The following is a 19,975-nucleotide window of genomic DNA, read 5'->3' on the forward strand; positions in this document are numbered from 1 at the left end:
ATAGGGGAGGGGGCAGGCGGACATTTTTGAACAACAGAAACGAACATAGTAAGTCTTTTTACATGCTAACGCAATATTGGGCTACATTTAAAAATAATAATCGTTTTAAACTCGATATGTATGATTTAAAAAGGGTTTTGGGCTGACTGTTCCAGATCTATTTATGGGAGAGAGGCTTTAGATTTCCTGAAATACTGGTAAAAGATTACAGAAGTGTTTTTTGTGTGACCTGACTCAGCATGTTTACTTGAGTGACTTGAGTTCATGATTATGTAGTCAGTGTCACATGGTTTCTAAGGCGTCACCGCAAAACAAAAATAATTTAACTTCACCATTATTTATTCTTTGAATTCGATCTATAGTGGGCAGCATAAAATGTGCGTTGTGTGTATCTGTGTGTGCTTGTGTACACTTACAAATACAAATTCATACGCCTACAATATTTTGTTAAAACTTAAAGGGATAGTGTAGTCAATTAAACTTTCATGATTAAGATAGAGAAAACTATTTTAAGCAACTTTCTAATTTACTCCTATTATTTTTTCTTCGTTCTCTTGGTATCTTTATTTGAAAAGCAGGACTGTAAGCTTAGGAGCCGGCCCATTTTTGGTTAAGCACCTTGATGGCGCTTGCTGATTGGTGGCTACATTAGACCCCAATTATAAAGTTCTACCCAGGTGCTAAACCAAAAATGGGCTGGCTCCTAAGCTTACATTCTTGATTTTTCAAATAAAGATACCAAGAGATCAAAGAAAAATTGATAATAGAATTAAATTAGAAAGTTGCTTAATATTGCATGCTCTATCTGAAAGTTTAATTTTGACTAGACTATCCCTTTAAATGTTCATTATGTTTTCATTTATACATTTTAATCCTGTCAAATAAGTGCTGTGCAAGTTTAAAGCATATGGAGATTAATACAAAATAATGTACTTGGTTTAATAATAGATTCCTACAAAAGCCTCTGGTTGCTTGGCTTTTAAACTTTCCACGTGAGCTCTGGAATTCCTTGCATGCCGTATTGTTGGTATATACAGTATATTTGACTGCCTGCCTGCCTAATTGTAGAGCAAGCACAAAGCTGGTTTGTACCAGACCTCATGAGGTCACACAACCACTAAACAAGTAACCGTTGTTGAGACCCTAAGGTACAAGAAACAAAAGCTTAACGCTTCTGTGTGCCGGGGGGGGGGGGGGGGCGTGTGCTGCCATATATAGTACCTGGTGAATTCTCTTCTGCAAGCCAGTTTAAAGTGGCACAGAGAGTTTCCTATTCTGAATGCTGCTGATTAGTTAAATGGAATATGTCATTTTGTTTGATTCACTTGACAATTACATTTTCCTCCTCATTGCCTATCTAATATATTTATATGTAATTACAATCTCACACAGCAAACGGATATTGCAAAATGCTTTTTTTCATTATAGTAGAGTTACTGCAGTTTTAAATGTTTGTATTTTGTGTATATATAATCAATACCACTTTTAATACATGCTAGTATCTTATTAGCTTTAGAAGCCGCTGCCCTGCATTGTGCACCCACCTTCATTCAGCTTGTTATCTATAATTACTCCCAAATCCCTTTCCTCCTGTTTTGCTAAATCTAGCCCAAGCAAGCGGGGATACTTGCCTAGATGTGCTAATTACCTGTGCAATAATTTCTAATCATTTACTTTTGCAATATGGAGGATTTTAATCTCATGTTTTTATCTCCACCATAATTTTAATGTGTGTGTATATATACACAGAGAGAAGCACACTCACAGGAACGAACAACCAGCTCAATACAATTGTTAGCCTGTTCTATGGAGATTTACCACCTGGGTGCAGCTTCTTTTAACCCAGTAATGCTTTTCACAGAGAAGAACTTTCCTGTAGTATATCAGTCTGATCCCGCCTATTACGGTCAGTCCAGCGCCGAAATACCAGGCAATTCCTCTCTGAACAAGGAACACAGCAACCCCAGACAATCGTTTCGGCCTTCATTGGGCCTCGTCAGAGAGGTGTAGCCATATTCCTTTAAGCACACTGAGCAAGGAGTCCACGTCTGGTTTCCCCTTTTTCTCCAACATTGGTGTGTCCGGTCCACGGCGTCATCCATTACTTGTGGGATATTCTCCTCCCCTACAGGGAATGGCAAGGAGAGCACACAGCAAGAGCTGTCCATATAGTCCCCCCTCTGGCTCCGCCCCCTAGTCATTCTCCTTGCCGCTCTGAACAAGTAGCATCTCTACGGGGATGGTGAGGAGTTTGTGGTGTTAGTTGTAGTTTTTTATTTCTTCTATCAAGAGTTTGTTATTTTAAAATAGTGCCGGTTTGAACTATTTACTCTACAACAGAAAATGAAGAAGATTTCTGTTAAAAGAGGAGTATGATTTTAGCAGCAGTAACTAAAATCAATTGCTGTTCCCACGCAGGACTGTTGAGCCTAGAGAACTTCAGTTGGGGGGAACAGTTTGCAGACTTATCTGCTTCAGGTACGATTAGTCATATTTCTAACAAGACTGTGTAATGCTAGAAGACTGTCATTTTCCCTCTTGGGGATCGGTAAGCCATTTTCTTAGATTCATAACAGATTAAGGCTTATAAATGGGCTCTATACTGGTTGACACTATTGTGAGTTAAATCGATTGGTTTTTATCAGATTTATTGGACATTTAGAGTGTTTTTTTGTGTTATAAAAGCACTTTTGGGAACGTTTTTTTCGCCTGGCATCTAGTTAGACTACTACTTCAGTCAGAAAGGCCCCTTCACTCTGGTATGCAGATGAAGGAGGCCCTGTTTTCGCGCCTCAATTGCGCAGTTTATTTACTTGGCAGTGCATGCAGCTTCATTTGAGGGTCCTGTGGGTAAAGAAAACGGACTCAGGAAGGTTTATTTCAGTGCTGGATCACTTTAAGGGAAGGTAAAAAGCCGCAGCAAGGCTGTGGCAGTGATTGTTGTGTGTTAAAATTGTTTATTTGAACAAATAGCTCCGGTTTGCTCATTTTAAGGGTTAAAGTCTTGAAACTTGGTGTGCAATACTTTCAAGGCACTAAGATTCTGGTGTGCAAATTTTGTAAAAATCGGACATTGCCTTCATAGTTTTTCAAACTTTCAGAAATAAAGTTTGCTTGTTTATTATTTAAAGAGACAGTAACGCTTTTCTTTAAAAACGTTTTTATTGCATTATTAGCCTGCCATATTCTGTCTAACATGTTTGTACCTTCAGATAACTTACACTGTGTATGTATGGAAGCCAAGGTGGTTCCCTCTATTAATGTTTTGTGCAAATTGTGTCATAGCGTCCAAACAAAGTAAGGACAGTACTGTCACATTTAATAAGATTGCCCAGGATGATTCTTCATGTGAAGGTAGTGGGGATAGTTTATCATCCTCTCCTTCTGTGTCAATACCAGTTTTGCCCGCACAGGCGATATCTAGTACAGCTAGCGCGCCAATGCTGGTTACTATGCAGCAATTAACTGCAGTGATGGATAATTCTTTAGCAAATCTGTTATCCAAACTGCCATCCTATTCTAGAAAGCGTGATTGCTCAGTTTTTAAATACAGAAGATGAGCAGGTTAGCGCTGAGGACAATTTACCAGTTGTTCCCTCACATCAATCTGAGTATAGCAGTGAGGGAGGGCCTGTCTGAAGGGGAAGTTTCTGATTCAGGAAAAGTTTCTCAGCAGGCGGACACTAATATAGTGATTTTTAAATTTAAGTTAGAACACCTTAAGGAGGTCCTAACTACTCTAGATGATTGTGATTCTCTGGTAATGCCAGAGAAATTGTGCAAGATGGACAAATTCTTAGAGGTTCCAGTGCACGCTGATGCCTTTCCGATACCCAAGCGGGTGGCGGACATAGAGACTAAGGAGTGGGAAAAACCAGGTATACCTTTTGTTCCACCTCCTATATTCAAGAAAATGTTCCCCATTGTCGACCCCAGATAGGACACATGGCAAACGGTTCCTAAGGTTGAGGGGGCGGTTTCAATGTTAGCTAAGCGCACAACTATTCCTATTGAGGACAGTTGCGCTTTCAAAGATCCTATGAATAAAAGATTAGAAGGACTGTTAAAAAAGAATTTATTCAGCAGGTCTTCCTTATTCAACCGCAGCGTATTTGGGTTCGAGGAACTGGAAAATTCGCTTCAAAGGGAGACTCCATATGATGAAGTCATGGACAGAATTCACGCACTTAAGTTGGCTAATTCATTTATTTTGGATGCGGCTTTTCTATTGCTAAGTTAGCGGCGAAAAGTGCAGGGTTTGCTATAGTGGCGCGCAGAGCGCTTTGGCTAAAATCCTGGTCGGCGAATGTGTCGTCCAAGAATAAATTGCTTAATATTCCTTTCAAGGATAAGACCCTATTCGGGCCGGAATTGAAAGAGATTATTTCTGACATTACTGGTGGAAAGGGACATGCCCTTCCACAAGTTAGGCCTTTTAAGACTAAGAAGAAATCTAATTTTCGTTCCTTTCACAATTTCAGGAACGGACCAATTCCTAACTCTGCGGCCTCCAGACAAGAAGACAACACTTCCCAACCTAAACCAGCATGGAAAACATTGCAAGGTTGGAACTAGGGTAAACAGGCCAAAAAGCCTGCTGCTGCTACCCAGACAGCATGAAGGGGTAGCCCCAATCCGGGACCGGATCTAGTAGCGGGCAGACTCTCTCTTTTTGCTCAGGCTTGGGCAAGAGATGTTCCGGATCCCTAGACACTAGAATAGTCTCTTTGGGATATCTTCTAGAAAGGAACTTCCTCCAAAGGGAAGGTTCCACATGTCTCGCTTATCTTCAGACCAGATGAAGAGACAGGCATTCTTGCACTGCGTAGGAGCCATAGTAAAGTGAGAGTGATACACTCAGTTCCAACTGTGGAACAAGGTCAGGGGTTTTACTCAAACCTGTTTGTAGTTCCCAAAAAAGAGGGAACTTTCAGACCAATTCTGGATTTAAAGATTCTAAACAAATTTCTCAGAGTTCCATCGTTCAAGATGGAAACCATTACAATCCAGGAGGGTCAATAGATGACTACCGTGGATTTAAAGGATGCGTACCTACATATTCCTATCCACAAAGATCATCATCAGTCACGTTTCTGGACAAACATTATCAGTTTGTGGCTCTTCCATTCGGGTTAGCCACTGCTCCCAGAATTTTCACAAAGGTGCTAGGGTCCCTTCTGACGGTTCTAAGACCGAGGGGCATTGCAGTGGCACCTTATCTAGACGACATTTTAATTCAAGCGTCGTCTCTTTCCAAGGCAAAGGCTCATACAAACATTGTTCTAGCCTTTCTCAGATCTCACGGGTGGAGGTGAACGTAGAAAAGAGTTCCCTGTCTCCGTCAACAAGAGTTCCCCTTTGGGAACAATAATAGATTCTTTAGAAATGAAGATCTTCCTGACAGATGTCAGAAAGTCAAAGCTTCTAAACGCTTGTCAAGTTCTTCACTCTATTCTGCAGCCTTCCATAGCTCAGTGCATGGAAGTAGTAGGATTGATGGTTGCAGCAATGGACATAGTTCCTTTTGCTTGAATTCATCTAAGACCATTACAACTGTGCATGCTCAATCGGGCAGACTTGTCTCCACAGATTGAAGTAGACCAGATGACCAGAGACTCACTCCGTTGGTGGTTGACCCAGGATCACCTGTCTCAGGGAATGAGTTTCCGCAGACCAGAGTGGGTCATTGTCACGTCCGACGCCAGTCTATTAGGCTGGGGCGCGGTCTGGGATTCCCTGAAAGCTCAGGGTCTATGGTCTCAGGAAGAGTCTCTTCTCCCGATAAACATCCTGGTACTGAGAGCGATATTCAATGCTCTCCGGGCTTGGACTCAACTAGCGAAGGCCGGATTCATAAGATTCCAGTCAGACAACATGACGACTGTAGCTTACATCAACCATCAGGGAGGAACAAAGAGTTCCTTGGCGATGAGAGCGGTATCCAAGATCATCAAATGGGCGGAGGATCACTCCTGCCATCTATCTGCAATTCACATCCCAGGAGTAGTCAATTGGGAGGCGGATTATCTGAGTCGTCAAACTTTCCATCCAGGGGAGTGAGAACTCCACCCGGAGGTTTTTGCCCAGTTGACTCAATTATGGGGCATTCCAGACATGGATCTGATGGCGTCTCGTCAGAACTTCAAGGTTCCTTGCTACGGGTCCAGATCCAGGGATCCCAAGGCGACTCTAGTGGATGCATTAGTGGCGCCTTGGTCGTTCAACCTAGCTTATGCGTTTCCACCGCTCCCTCTCCTTCCCAGGCTCGTAGCCAGGATCAAACAGGAGAAGGCCTCTGTGATTCTGATAGCTCCTGCGTGGCCGCGCAGGACTTGGTATGCAGACCTGGTGAATATGTCATCGGCTCCACCATGGAAGCTACCTTTGAGACAGGATCTTCTAGTACAAGGTCCATTCGAACATCCAAATCTAGTCTCTCTGCAGCTGACTGCTTGGAAATTGAACGCTTGATTTTATCCAAGCGTGGGTTTTCAAATTCAGTGATAGATACTCTGGTTCAAGCCAGAAAACCTGTGACTAGAAAGATTTACCATAAAATATGCAAAAAAATATATCTGTTGGTGTGAATCCAAGGGATTCTCCTGGAGTAAGATTAAAATTCCTAAGATTCTCTCCTTTCTCCAAGAAGGTTTGGATAAAGTGTTGTCAGTGAGTTCTCTAAAGGGACAGATTTCTGCTTTACACCGAATCCAGTTTCAAAGAAGGAACGTTTGTTACACAATTTAGATGTAGTTCGTGCTTTAAAGTCCTATTTAGAAGCAACAAGGATTTTAGACAAACCTCATCTTTGTTTGTCGTTTACTCTGGTAAGAGGAGAGGGCAAAAAGCTACTGCTTACCTCTCTTTCTTTCGGGGAATCACAGCTCACTCTACTAGGGCTGTGGCTTCCCATGAGCCTTCAAGAACGAGGCTTCTGTTGATCAGATATGTAAGGCAGAGACTTGGTCTTCTCTGCACATTTTTGCCAAATTCTACAAATTTGATACTTATGCTTCTTCGGAGGCTATTTTTGGGAGAAAGGTTTTGCAAGCCGTGGTGCCTTCTGTTTAGGTAACCTGATTTGCTGCTTCCCTTCATCCGTGTCCTAAAGCTTTGGTATTGGTTCCCACAAGTAATGGATGACGCCGTGTGGTGCCTCCGGTCTCACATAAAGTGTCTGGTCTGATCCAGATGAGTGAACTTCCACCAACTTTTGGTCATTCCATGTGGACTGAGTGTGGCCACCTTTAAATCTACTCATTACACCTTACCTCATTCTGTGTGTAGAAATTACCTAAGGGGAATGTGTTTTATGTTTTTATTTTGTTAAATTTGATTAAAACTGTTCTGTGCTATGAGAAGCGTTTCTGTGCGCTTGTCCCTTTAGATTTTATCAGCTATACCTTCACCCTCAATCAGAACCTTGAGAGTTTTTTTGGACGAGCCGCTGTTAACCGGTCAGTGAGAAAAGAACCCCAGAGCCTCCCAAGAAAAAAGGATAAGACTCTTTCCTATTGCTTTAAACAGCATTTTGTTGTATTGTCTTATATTATCATTTTTTTATCTGTAGCTGCTAAATTGGGGATTTTACCATATTGGGTTTTAATTAGCCTATTCCGTTTTTTACTCTGTACATATACTAGTGCTTCACAAGCAATTAAACTGAGTCTATGCAGTATTTAACCTGCTGCTCATCTAGATCTTATCGTGTACATAATCTCAGGTGATTTATTTACACATATTTATTTATATACTTTATATAGAGGAACAACGTTAATACATTTATATTATGTATATACACACAAACTGCACATTTTTTTATATTTGTTAGTTTGCGCAGCTTTCTATATTAATATCAATACCCTGTGTTTTTTTATTGTTATAGGCATATACGTTATCCTTACTCTTAGTATCTATTGTTTTAAAAGCTACTGGCAACTAGTTGGTGATTGGTAGCTGCACACATGCCTCTTGTCATTGGCTCACCAGATCTGTTCAGCTAGCTCCTAGTAGTGCATTGCTGTTCTTTATCTTATTTTAACTTTAACTCCTTTGCAGTTAAATTAAAAAATAGTGCAATAATAAAATACTCTGAACACATTAGATATTTTTTCTTTTTGTGTTCTTATGTCTCTTTAAGCCATGCAAAGTGAGAAAACGTGGTCCAGACATATGCTGCAGTCACAGACCACATTATGTGGAGAGGTGCAAGAATCTTCTCAGAGCATTAATCTGGCAATGCATTAAACCCCAGGGCTTAAACACATTGGGCTAGATTACAAGCGGAGTGCTAATTTATTGCCCGCCTGTAAACATGCAAATTCCGAGACCTCTGGTTAATTTAAAAAATGTGCCCCAATTGCCCAAAAATAAAGTTTTAGGTTCCATTTGTATAAAAATTAAATTGTATCATCTTTATTATGTTTTAGAAAAACTGCATGAATCAGTTTTTAGTGGTTAAAGTAAGCAGCTGTGGGGTGTTAGAAACGAAATGGCACTAAAAAGTGCCTTAACACAGCTGTCTATGAGGACTGTGCTATTAATATATATGTATATGCTTATACACTTATATATTTATACTTTGCTGCCTGACTTACCCGCTTCACTGCACTAGGTTCTCTGCCGTATCTCACACCATTAGAACGAGGCTCCCATTGGAGCCTATGGAAGCAGATTCTCATGAGTGCAGAGCTTCCCTGCAATGCGAGGGCGAGTTCACATTGCGCCTAACCTCTAATACCAGCACAAATTACAAGTGGAGCTTAAATATCGTACTTGCGAAAAGCACAATTTTGTGCTCCGCTCATAGTAAATGAAGGGTATTTAGCGAAAATGGAGGGTTTTAACACTGGCATGCCCCTTTAAACCCTTTTAAAAAATTGCCATTACACTTAAATGCATTAAACTATAGTAGCACTTGCTCACTTTCAGTTTGGTACAGATGAAAGAGTAGAGACCTATAATGTATGGTTTGAACTTGTTCTAGCTTCGCGTTTTACAGGTTTCTGCTTTTTTTTTGTCTCACCAGGAGCTCATGATGACCTTCGGTCTCCATCTGCCTGTCTGGTAGTGGGAAATGTGGTTAAAGGTGGAACTGGATTGTTTGACCTTAAACAGCCAATGAAGTGATTGCACAGAATACGAGGACCCAAGCTGCGATTATCAGGAAGATGCAGAGGCTGTGACCATATGTCATACATATAATTACTGTTCCTTAGAGTGTTCTTACCATGCAACTTGCAGAAATTATTAGTTCTCGTGCCAGCAAATATCTGTTATTTTACGGAATATCAGTAGGTAAAGGCAAAATTAAACAATCATGATTCACTTAGAGAATGCCATTTTGTATAACTTTTGCTTTATTCTTTTGGTATCCTTTGTTGAGTAAATCTAGGTGGGATCTGGATGGTGTGTGTTTCTTTAGTAGTCTATAACAGCAGTGTTTGTAACTATGGATAGCACTGCAAAAACAGCTGACTAAAGATATGTGCACGCTCCTCAGCTTGCCAACAATTATTCTTTAACAAAGAATACCAAGAGAACTTATCAAAATTGATAATAGAAGTAACTTTGAAAGATATTTAAAATTCCATGCTCTATCCGATCCATTTATTTCATTTTGACTTTACTGTCCCTTTAATATATCCAAATATCCTTCAGGTATATTTTGTAAACTCATATGGAAATGTTGCAACCGCTTTTCTTTTGGATTAATGTATTAGTTAAACTATGGCTTGAATTTGTGTGATCTAACAGAGCTTGTTATTTTTGTGAGAAATATGTAAAATCACAAATGTTCTTGAAGGGAAGGTAAACACATTTCTTTCTTATAGGTGGCGAGAGTCCACAAGCTTTTACGTATGAGATATACATAACAGCTTCTGGACTCTCGCCAACCATGAAAGAAATTAATTTTTCAGGTAAGATATAAATTATATTTTCTCTTGTTAAGTGTATCCAGTCCACGGATCATCCATTACTTGTGGGATATTCTCCTTCCCAACAGGAAGTTGCAAGAGGATCACCCACAGCCGAGCTGCTATATAGCTCCTCCCCTCACTGCCATATCCAGTCATTCTCTTGCAACTCTCAACAATGATGGAGGTTGTAAGAGGACTGTAGTGTTTTATACTTAGTTTATTTCTTCAATCAAAAGTTTGTTATTTTTAAATGGTACCGGAGTGTACTGTTTATCTCAGGCAGTATTTAGAAGAAGAATCTGCCTGCGTTTTCTATGATCTTAGCAGAAGTAACTAAGATCCTTTGCTGTTCTCACATATTCTGAGGAGTGAGGTAACTTCAGAGGGGGAATGGCGTGCAGGTTTTCCTGCAATAAGGTATGTGCAGTTAATATTTTTCTAGGGATGGAATTTGCTAGAAAATGCTGCTGATACCGTAGTAATGTAAGTAAAGCCTTAAATGCAGTGATAGCGACTGGTATCAGGCTTATTAATAGAGATACATACTCTTATAAAAGTGTAATTTAAAACGTTTGCTGGCATGTTTAATCATTTTTTATATATGTTTGGTGATAAAAATTATTGGGGCCTAGTTTTTTCCACCTGGCTGGCTTGAATTTTGCCTAGAAACAGTTCCCTGAGGCTTTCCACTGTTGTAATATGAGTGGGAGGGGCCTATTTTAGCGCTTTTTTGCGCAGAAAAATTACAGACACAGACATCCAGCTTCTTCCTTAAGGTGGAGGGAGCAGTTTCTACTTTAGCAAAGCGTACCACTATCCCGGTTGAGGACAGTTGTGCTTTTTCAGATTTAATGGATAAAAAATTGGAGGGTTACCTTAAGAAAATGTTTATTCAACAAGGTTTTATTTTACAGCCCCTTGCATGCATTGCGCCTGTCACTGCTGCGGCGGCATTCTGGTTTGAGGCCCTGGAAGAGGCCATCCATACAGCTCCATTGAATGAAATTATTGACAAGCTTAGAACGCATAAGCTAGCTAACTCATTTGTTTCTGATGCCATTGTTCATTTGACTAAACTAACGGCTAAGAATTCCGGATTCGCCATCCAGGCGCGTAGGGCGCTATGGCTTAAATCCTTGTCAGCTGACGTGACTTCAAAGTCTAAATTACTCAACATTCCTTTCAAGGGGCAGACCTTATTCGGGCCTGGCTTGAAGGAAATTATTGCTGACATTACTGGAGGCAAGGGTCATACCCTTCCTCAGGACAGGGCCAAATCAAAGGCCAAACAGTCTAATTTTCGTGCCTTTCAAAATTTCAAGGCAGGAGCAGCATCAACTTCCTCCGCTTCAAAACAAGAGGGAACTGTTGCTCATTCCAGACAGGCCTGGAAACCTAACCAGTCCTGGAACAAGGGCAAGCAGGCCAGAAAGCCTGCTGCTGTCCCCAAGACAGCATGAAGGAACGGCCCCCTATCCGGAAACGGATCTAGTGGGGGGCAGACTTTCTCTCTTCGCCCAGGCGTGGGCAAGAGATGTTCAGGATCCCTGGGCGTTGGAGATCATATCTCAGGGATATCTTCTGGACTTCAAAGCTTCTCCTCCACAAGGGAGATTTCATCTTTCAAGGTTATCAGCAAACCAGATAAAGAAAGAGGCATTACTAAGCTGTGTGTAAGACCTCCTAGTAATGGGAGTGATCCATCCAGTTCCGCGGACGGAACAAGGACAGGGGTTTTATTCAAATCTGTTTGTGGTTCCCAAGAAAGAGGGAACCTTCAGACCAATCTTGGATCTAAAGATCTTAAACAAATTCCTCAGAGTTCCATCATTCAAAATGGAAACTATTCGGACCATCCTACCCATGATCCAAGAGGGTCAGTACATGACCACAGTGGACTTAAAGGATGCCTACCTTCACATACCGATTCACAAAGATCATCATCGGTTCCTAAGGTTTGCCTTTCTAGACAGGCATTACCAATTTGTAGCTCTTCCCTTCGGGTTGGCCACAGCCCCGAGAATTTTTACAAAGGTTCTGGGCTCACTTCTGGCGGTTCTAAGACCGCGAGGCATAGCGGTGGCTCCTTATCTAGACGACATCCTGATACAGGCGTCAAATTGCCAAGTCTCATACAGAGATAGTTCTGGCATTTCTGAGGTCGCATGGGTGGAAAGTGAACGTGGAAAAGAGTTCTCTATCCCCACTCACAAGAGTCTCCTTCCTAGGGACTCTTATAGATTCTGTAGAGATGAAAATTTACCTGACGGAGTCCAGGTTATCAAAACTTCTAAATGCTTGCCGTGTCCTTCATTCCATTCCACGCCCGTCAGTGGCTCAGTGCATGGAAGTAATCGGCTTAATGGTAGCGGCAATGGACATAGTGCCATTTGCGCGCCTGCATCTCAGACCGCTGCAATTATGCATGCTAAGTCAGTGGAATGGGGATTACTCAGATTTGTCCCCTCTACTAAATCTGGATCAAGAGACCAGAGATTCTCTTCTCTGGTGGCTATCTCGGGTCCATCTGTCCAAGGGTATGTCTTTTCGCAGGCCAGATTGGACGATTGTAACAACAGATGCCAGCCTTCTAGGTTGGGGTGCAGTCTGGAACTCCCTGAAGGCTCAGGGATCGTGGACTCAGGAGGAGAAACTTCTCCCAATAAATATTCTGGAGTTAAGAGCAATATTCAATGCTCTTCTAGCTTGGCCTCAGTTAGCAACCCTGAGGTTCATCAGATTTCAGTCGGACAACATCACGACTGTGGCTTACATCAACCATCAAGGGGGAACCAGGAGTTCCCTAGCGATGTTAGAAGTCTCAAAGATAATTCGCTGGGCAGAGTCTCACTCTTGCCACCTGTCAGCGATCCACATCCCAGGCGTAGAGAACTGGGAGGCGGATTTTCTAAGTCGTCAGACTTTTCATCCGGGGGAGTGGGAACTCCATCCGGAGGTGTTTGCTCAATTGGTCCATCGTTGGGGCAAACCAGAACTGGATCTCATGGCGTCTCACCAGAACGCTAAGCTTCCTTGTTACGGATCCAGGTCTAGGGACCCGGGAGCGACGCTGATAGATGCTCTAGCAGCTCCTTGGTTCTTCAACCTGGCTTATGTGTTTCCACCGTTTCCTCTGCTCCCTCGACTGATTGCCAAAATCAACCAGGAGAGTGCATCAGTGATTCTGATTGCGCCTGCGTGGCCACGCAGGACCTGGTATGCAGACCTAGTGGACATGTCATCTCTTCCACCATGTACTCTGCCTCTGAGGCAGGACCTTCTAATACAAGGTCCTTTCAATCATCCAAATCTAATTTCTCTGAGACTGACTGCATGGAGATTGAACGCTTGATTCTATCAAGGCGTGGCTTCTCCGAGTCAGTCATTGATACCTTAATACAGGCACGAAAGCCTGTCACCAGGAAAATCTACCATAAGATATCGCGTAAATATCTTTATTGGTGTGAATCCAAGAGTTACTCATGGAGTAAGGTTAGGATTCCTAGGATATTGTCCTTTCTCCAAGAGGGTTTGGACAAAGGCTTATCAGCTAGTTCTTTAAAGGGACTGATCTCTGCTCTGTCCTTTTGCACAAGCGTCTGGCAGAGGTTCCAGACGTCCAGGCATTTTGTCAGGCTTTGGTTAGGATTAAGCCTCTGTTTAAAACTGTTGCTCCCCCGTGGAGCTTAAACTTGGTTCTTAAAGTTCTTCAGGGAGTTCCGTTTGAACCCCTTTATTCCATTGATATTAAACTTTTATCTTGGAAAGTTCTGTTTTTGATGGCTATTTCCTCGGCTTGAAGAGTCTCTGAGTTATCTGCCTTACAATGTGATTCTCCTTATCTGATTTTTCATTCAGACAAGGTAGTTCTGCGTACCAAACCTGGGTTTTTACCTAAGGTGGTTTCTAACAGGAATATCAATCAAGAGATTGTTGTTCCATCATTGTGTCCTAATTTTTCTTCAAAGAAGGAACGTCTCTTGCATAATCTGGACGTAGTCCGTGCCTTGAAGTTTTACTTACAGGCTACTAAAGATTTTCGTCAAACATCTGCCCCTGGACAGAGGAGAGGTCAAAAAGCTTCGGCAACCTCTCTCTCCTTTTGGCTTCGGAGCATAATACGCCTAGCCTATGAGACTGCTGGACAGCAGCCCCCTGAAAGGATTACAGCTCATTCTACTAGAGCTGTGGCTTCCACCTGGGCCTTTAAAAATGAGGCCTCTGTTGAACAGATTTGCAAGGCTGCGACTTGGTCTTCGCTTCACACCTTTTCAAAATTTTACAAATTTGATACTTTTGCTTCTTCGGAGGCTGTTTTTGGGAGAAAGGTTCTACAGGCAGTGGTTCCTTCCGTTTAAGTTCCTGCCTTGTCCCTCCCATCATCCGTGTACTTTAGCTTTGGTATTGGTATCCCACAAGTAATGGATGATCCGTGGACTGGATACACTTAACAAGAGAAAACATAATTTGTGTATCCAGTCCACGGCCCGCCCTGTCCTTTTAAGGCAGGTCTAAATTTTAATTAAACTACAGTCACCACTGCACCCTATAGTTTCTCCTTTCTCGGCTTGTTTCGGTCGAATGACTGGATATGGCAGTGAGGGGAGGAGCTATATAGCAGCTCTGCTGTGGGTGATCCTCTTGCAACTTCCTGTTGGGAAGGAGAATATCCCACAAGTAATGGATGATCCGTGGACTGGATACACTACAAGAGAAATAAATTTATCAGGTAAGCATAAATTATGTTTTTTATTAAGGTGTATTAAATAAATACAGTGCAGTTCATAGTTATTATGGGTGTATTGCCTTGTTGGAAATATATTTGCTACGCCCTTATATATAATTGTTTTCTATTAATTCAGCAATGAGGTATTTAACTGTAAGATTCTGTTCTACTTGCCTCAGAAGCTGAACTGTAGCAGCAACTGTAGAATATGCTGCATATCTGATTGGCTCTACCACCCACTGAAAAAACAAGAAGTGGAGGGTATCCAAATATGCCAAATGTCTCTTTAATGTGTGATATTAAATCATCACAGGTTTAAGAGGCATGTGCCGCGAAACGTTGTGGTATTTTTGACCCTGTGATGATTTAATATCACACATTAAAGAGACATTTGGCATATTTGGATACCCTCCACTTCTTGTTTTTTTCAGTTTGCTATATTGGGAGTTTGGTACTAACTCCAGGAGGGTTTGACCAGTTGGACTGTTGTGCTGGATTTAACTTGGTTTTCATCTGTACCACCCACTGACTCAAAGAAGAAAAAAAATGGGTTCCCTGCATGCCAGGTAAATTAGGGCACACGTATAATTATAGTTTATTAGAGATATTTATAAAAACATAGGCACACCTATGATAACTATGAATGGCAGTGCATTTAATACACTGTAGAAAATATTTACTGTCCCTTTAAAGGTAAATCTGCGCAAAAGGAAAATGTGAATCTATGGCTCATACTGGTGCCACTATACACACACTGAGCTGTTTGACGTACAACGGAATATTGTAATGTGCATCATCAACTACAGTGTTTTGTTAATGTAAATGTTTACAATTCAGTTGTAAAAATGCTTTTCATTTGAATAAATATGTTCTGTCTATTAAATCAGTTGTGTGTTAACATGTTTATTTAAAGCTACATATATATATAGTTATCAGGTGATTCAGAACAACATTCTACTGGTTTAAATAGGATCACATATCAATAATACAATGCTAGAATAATGAGAACATAATGCTGCCTTTTATATGTACAAAGCTTTTGCAATGTCTGCTACACATATTTGCACTGTTTTAACTGACTTTAGAAATGAATCTGAATGAAGAGGAAGTTACAAATGTGTAACAAGTTGGTACAAGTACGCAAATAGATTAACGGTATTATAAAAAATATAAGTTCATTTGTAGAAGACTTTTTAACCTTAACAGCTACTAAGGTTAAAATGGCAAAATATTGCACTGCCAAAGCTCTGCATTCATAATAAATGTTTTAAAATAATTTAAAATGGTATTTAGCAAATTTTAGCTTATGTTTATATTTGTGTGCACAATTTAGATTTTTCCTTCAATACGTGGTTAGAGTCCACATAGTCATCATGTGGGCTGTTCATTCCCTAGCCACAAGAAGGATCAACCCCACACACCAGAGTTTTGAGCTCCCCTACTATCTCCTCCCACACCATAGTCAAAATACTGAAGTATTAATCTACTCATGGTTGATAGGGGGTCTCTAACAGATCTGAGAACCAATTTCCTCCTTCAGAGTGCCTACAAAGGAAAGAGGAGATGAAAGGAATTCAGCCAGGAAATTAGAATCTTCTCCCAATGTGAAATACAGATTTATCTGCCAATCCCCTGATACACAATGTGCTGTTCCTTGTGTGATCTACATACTTCCCCAGGTGAAATACAGATTTATCTGCCAATCCCCTGATACACAATGTGCTGCTCCTTGTGTGATCTACATACTTCCCCAGGTGAAATACAGATTTATCTGCCAATCCCCTGATACACAATGTGCTGCTCCTTGTGTGATCTACATACTTCCCCAGGTGAAATGCAGGTTTATGTGCCAATCCCCTGGTTTACTGTGTGCTGCTCCTTGTGTGATCTACATACTTCCCCAGGTGAAATACAGATTTATCTGCCAATCCCCTGATACACAATGTGCTGCTCCTTGTGTGATCTACATACTTCCCCAGGTGAAATGCAGGTTTATGTGCCAATCCCCTGGTTTACTGTGTGCTGCTCCTTGTGTGATCTACATACTTCCCCAGGTGAAATGCAGATTTATGTGCCAATCCCCTGGTTTACAGTGTGCTGCTCCTTGTGTGATCCAAACCCTCCCAGGTAAAATGTGGGTTTATCTGCCAATCCCCTGGTTTACAGTGTGCTGCTCCTTGTGTGATGCATAACCCTCCCAGGTGAGTTACTGATTTATCTGCCAATCCCCTGGTTTGCAGTGTGCTGCTCCTTGTGTGATCCAAACCCTCCCAGGTAAAATGTGGGTTTATCTGCCAATCCCCTGGTTTGCAGTGTGCTGTTCCTTGTGTGATGCATAACCCTCCCAGGTGAGTTACTGATTTATCTGCCAATCCCCTGGTTTACAGTGTGCTGCTCCTTGTGTGATCCATAACCCTCCCAAGTAAAATGCAGAGTTATCTGCCAATCCCCTGATTTTCAGTTTGCTGCTCCTTGTGTGATCCACAGCCCTCCTAAGTAAAATGCAGAGTTATCTGCCAATCCCCTGTTTTTTCATTTTGTTGCTCCTTGTGTGATCCACAGCCCTCCCAGGTGAATTACTGACTTATGTGCCAATCCCCTGGTTTACAGTTTGCTGCTCCTTGTGTGATCCATAACCCTCCCAGGTGAGTTACTGATTTATCTGCCAATCCCCTGGTTTTTCAGTTTGCTGCTCCTTGTGTGATCCATAACACTCCCAAGTAAAATGCAGCGTTATCTGCCAATCCCCTGTTTTTTCAGTTTGCTGCTCCTTGTGTGATCCACAGCCCTCCCAGGTGAATTACTGACTTATGTGCCAATCCCCTGGTTTACAGTTTGCTGCTCCTTGTGTGATCCATAACCCTCCCAGGTAAAATGCAGAGTGATCTGCCAATCCCCTGGTTTTTCAGTTTGCTGCTCCTTGTGTGATCCATAACCCTCCCAGGTAAAATGCAGAGTGATCTGCCAATCCCCTGGTTTTTCAGTTTGCTGCTCCTTGTGTGATCCATAACCCTCCCAGGTAAATGACTGATTTATGTGCCAATCCCCTGGTTTACAGTGTGCGGCTCCTTGTGTGATCCATAACCCTCCCAGGTGAAATGGGTAACTATTACTTTAGAAACACTTTGGCACAGTTTCTTGCAATCTGGCAATTGGTACACTAATATCCCTGGAACGAGCATAAGCACATAGCAATGCAATCAGGCAACCGGCTGCAGCTTTAGACACTTGCCCAATTTTTTTTGGGCTATAAATACGCTTGGAAACATGTAAGGAAAGCTTTATTGGCAGTGCCGTGGTTATCTTTGATACCTTGCTGATTGTTTCCCTGGCTCATTTACATACTTTAGTGTAATAAGATTTATTTTAAATAATACATTTTCATTTCCGTAATTTCTGCAGTAGAATTAGAGTTTTCTGAAGCATTTTTATCTGTTTGCTAGTGTAGATTTGGGGACTTTAAGTTTGCTTTACTCAGTTTCTCTGTACCTTACTGTGCTTTGTGTTTCTTGACTTCTTTACCTCCTAATTTAATTTTGTTTATCATTTGTTGAAGAAGGAGCAATGTACTACTGGCCACTAGCTGATCAAATAAGGTGAACCAATGGCAAGAGGTATATATGTGCACCCACCAATCAGGAGCTAGCTCCCAGTAGTGCATTGCTGCTCTTGAGCCTACAAAGGATATCAAGAGAATGAAGCAAATTAGATAATAGAAGTAAATTGGAAAGATGTTTAAAATCAAATGCTCTATCTGAATCATGAAATCATGAATCACTTTCACTTTACTGTCCCTTTAAGCAGCCAGTTAAGCGTATTGATAAATTCTTTAAAGCAGCTTCTAAACAGCCTTCCCGTGCCTGACTCTGAACTAAACTTATTTCTAAGGAATGGCAGAAGCAAGTTATACCTTTTTGTTCCATCTGCCAAGTTCCTCTTTCCTCTGGTAATACAGAATTTTGGGCAACTATTTCTGAGGTGGATGCAGCTATTTACACTCTCTACAGGTGTACCCACTATTCTTTTGGAGGAATAGTTCCACATTTAAGGATCCTTTAGAAAGAAAACTTGAAGGTTTTCATAGACGATCCTTTCAGCTTGCAGGTTTTATGTTTAGACCAACTGTAAGTGTTGCCTAATGCTGCTGTTTGGTGTGACAACCTTTCAGAACTTGCTTCTGGGAAAACCACTTTGAATTAAATTCAAAATCTCCTGAGAACAGCAAATTCCTTTTTCTTTTCAAAGGCAGGGAGAGTGTCCACGACTTTATTCCTTATTGTTGGGAAATACAACACCTGGCCACCAGGAGGAGGCAAAGACACCCCAGCCAAAGGCTTAAATATCACTCCTACTTCCCCCAGTCATTCTTTGCCTTTCATCACTAGAGATAGATGGCAGAGAAGTGCTAGAAGAAAGAAGATGGTCCTTTTAATGGGTATTTTCCCTTCAAGAGAGGACTGGAGCTTGACGTAATCTTGTAAATCTCTCAGTGAGAGTATTGATGAAAGTTAGAGTCTGGAGAAACAGGGAAAGTTCTCCTGTGATTAGATCTAGACTAGTGATCTAACAGCTCCTGGGAAAACAGTGTTGACGAGCTACACTGTCTTTCCCCTTTTCACTCAGGTCCCTGTCAGAACATCCATGTACCTTTCACACGCTGAAAGGCTGTGTCTGTTCTACAGCAATCGATCCAGGGGGGGTAAGTCCTTTTTATTATTAGAGGACAGCTCCTTAGGGTTTCCCTTCCCCTAAGATATAATCAGGAACGTCTCCTATCACAGTGTGACACATTTTGCCCCAATAGGATCTGGCATCAATATTCTCCTTTTTCTTCATAAATGGAAAGAGTCCACAGCTGCATTCATTACTTTTGGGGAAATAAGAACCTGGCCACCAGGAGGAGTCAGACACCCCAGCCAAAGGCTTAAATACTCCTCCCACTCCCCTCATCCCCCAGTCATTCTCTGCCTTTCATCCCAGGAGGTTGGCAGAGAAGTGTCAGAAGTTAGTACTCTTCGACATGGGATGAGAGTTTTAAGTAATCCTGTCAGTCTCTCAGTGAGGGCTTGGATGAAAGTTTGAGTCCGGAGATGCAGGGAGAGTCTTTCTGCGAAACCATCCCGACTCATATTAATAACTCCACAAGCAATCGGCGTTGACGAACTTCGCTTCGCTGCCTGCTTTCTTCTCTCAAGTCCATGGCGGTGGTGATGCTACTATCCGTCACACTTGAAGGGTCGTGTTCCTGTTCCACGGCGTAGATTCCAGTAAGATCGTTTCATTTTACCTCTTCATGAATGTACTGTAACTCATTTGTTCCTGCAAACTT

The 19,975-nt window shown here is 41.7% G+C and overlaps 1 protein-coding gene across 1 annotated transcript in view; it reads left to right on the forward strand.

The window, feature by feature from the left end:
- Window positions 1-15,529, forward strand: part of POLR1A (RNA polymerase I subunit A) — a 364,344-nt gene extending 348,815 nt beyond the window's left edge. The window contains 1 exon segment of the mRNA XM_053704267.1: window positions 9,029-15,529. Coding sequence (XP_053560242.1) covers window positions 9,029-9,129 — 101 coding nt within the window. The 3' untranslated portion in view covers window positions 9,130-15,529.
- The last annotated feature ends 4,446 nt before the right edge of the window (window positions 15,530-19,975 follow it).

The sequence above is a fragment of the Bombina bombina genome, chromosome 2 (assembly GCF_027579735.1).
Source record: "Bombina bombina isolate aBomBom1 chromosome 2, aBomBom1.pri, whole genome shotgun sequence".
Lineage (NCBI taxonomy): Eukaryota > Metazoa > Chordata > Amphibia > Anura > Bombinatoridae > Bombina > Bombina bombina.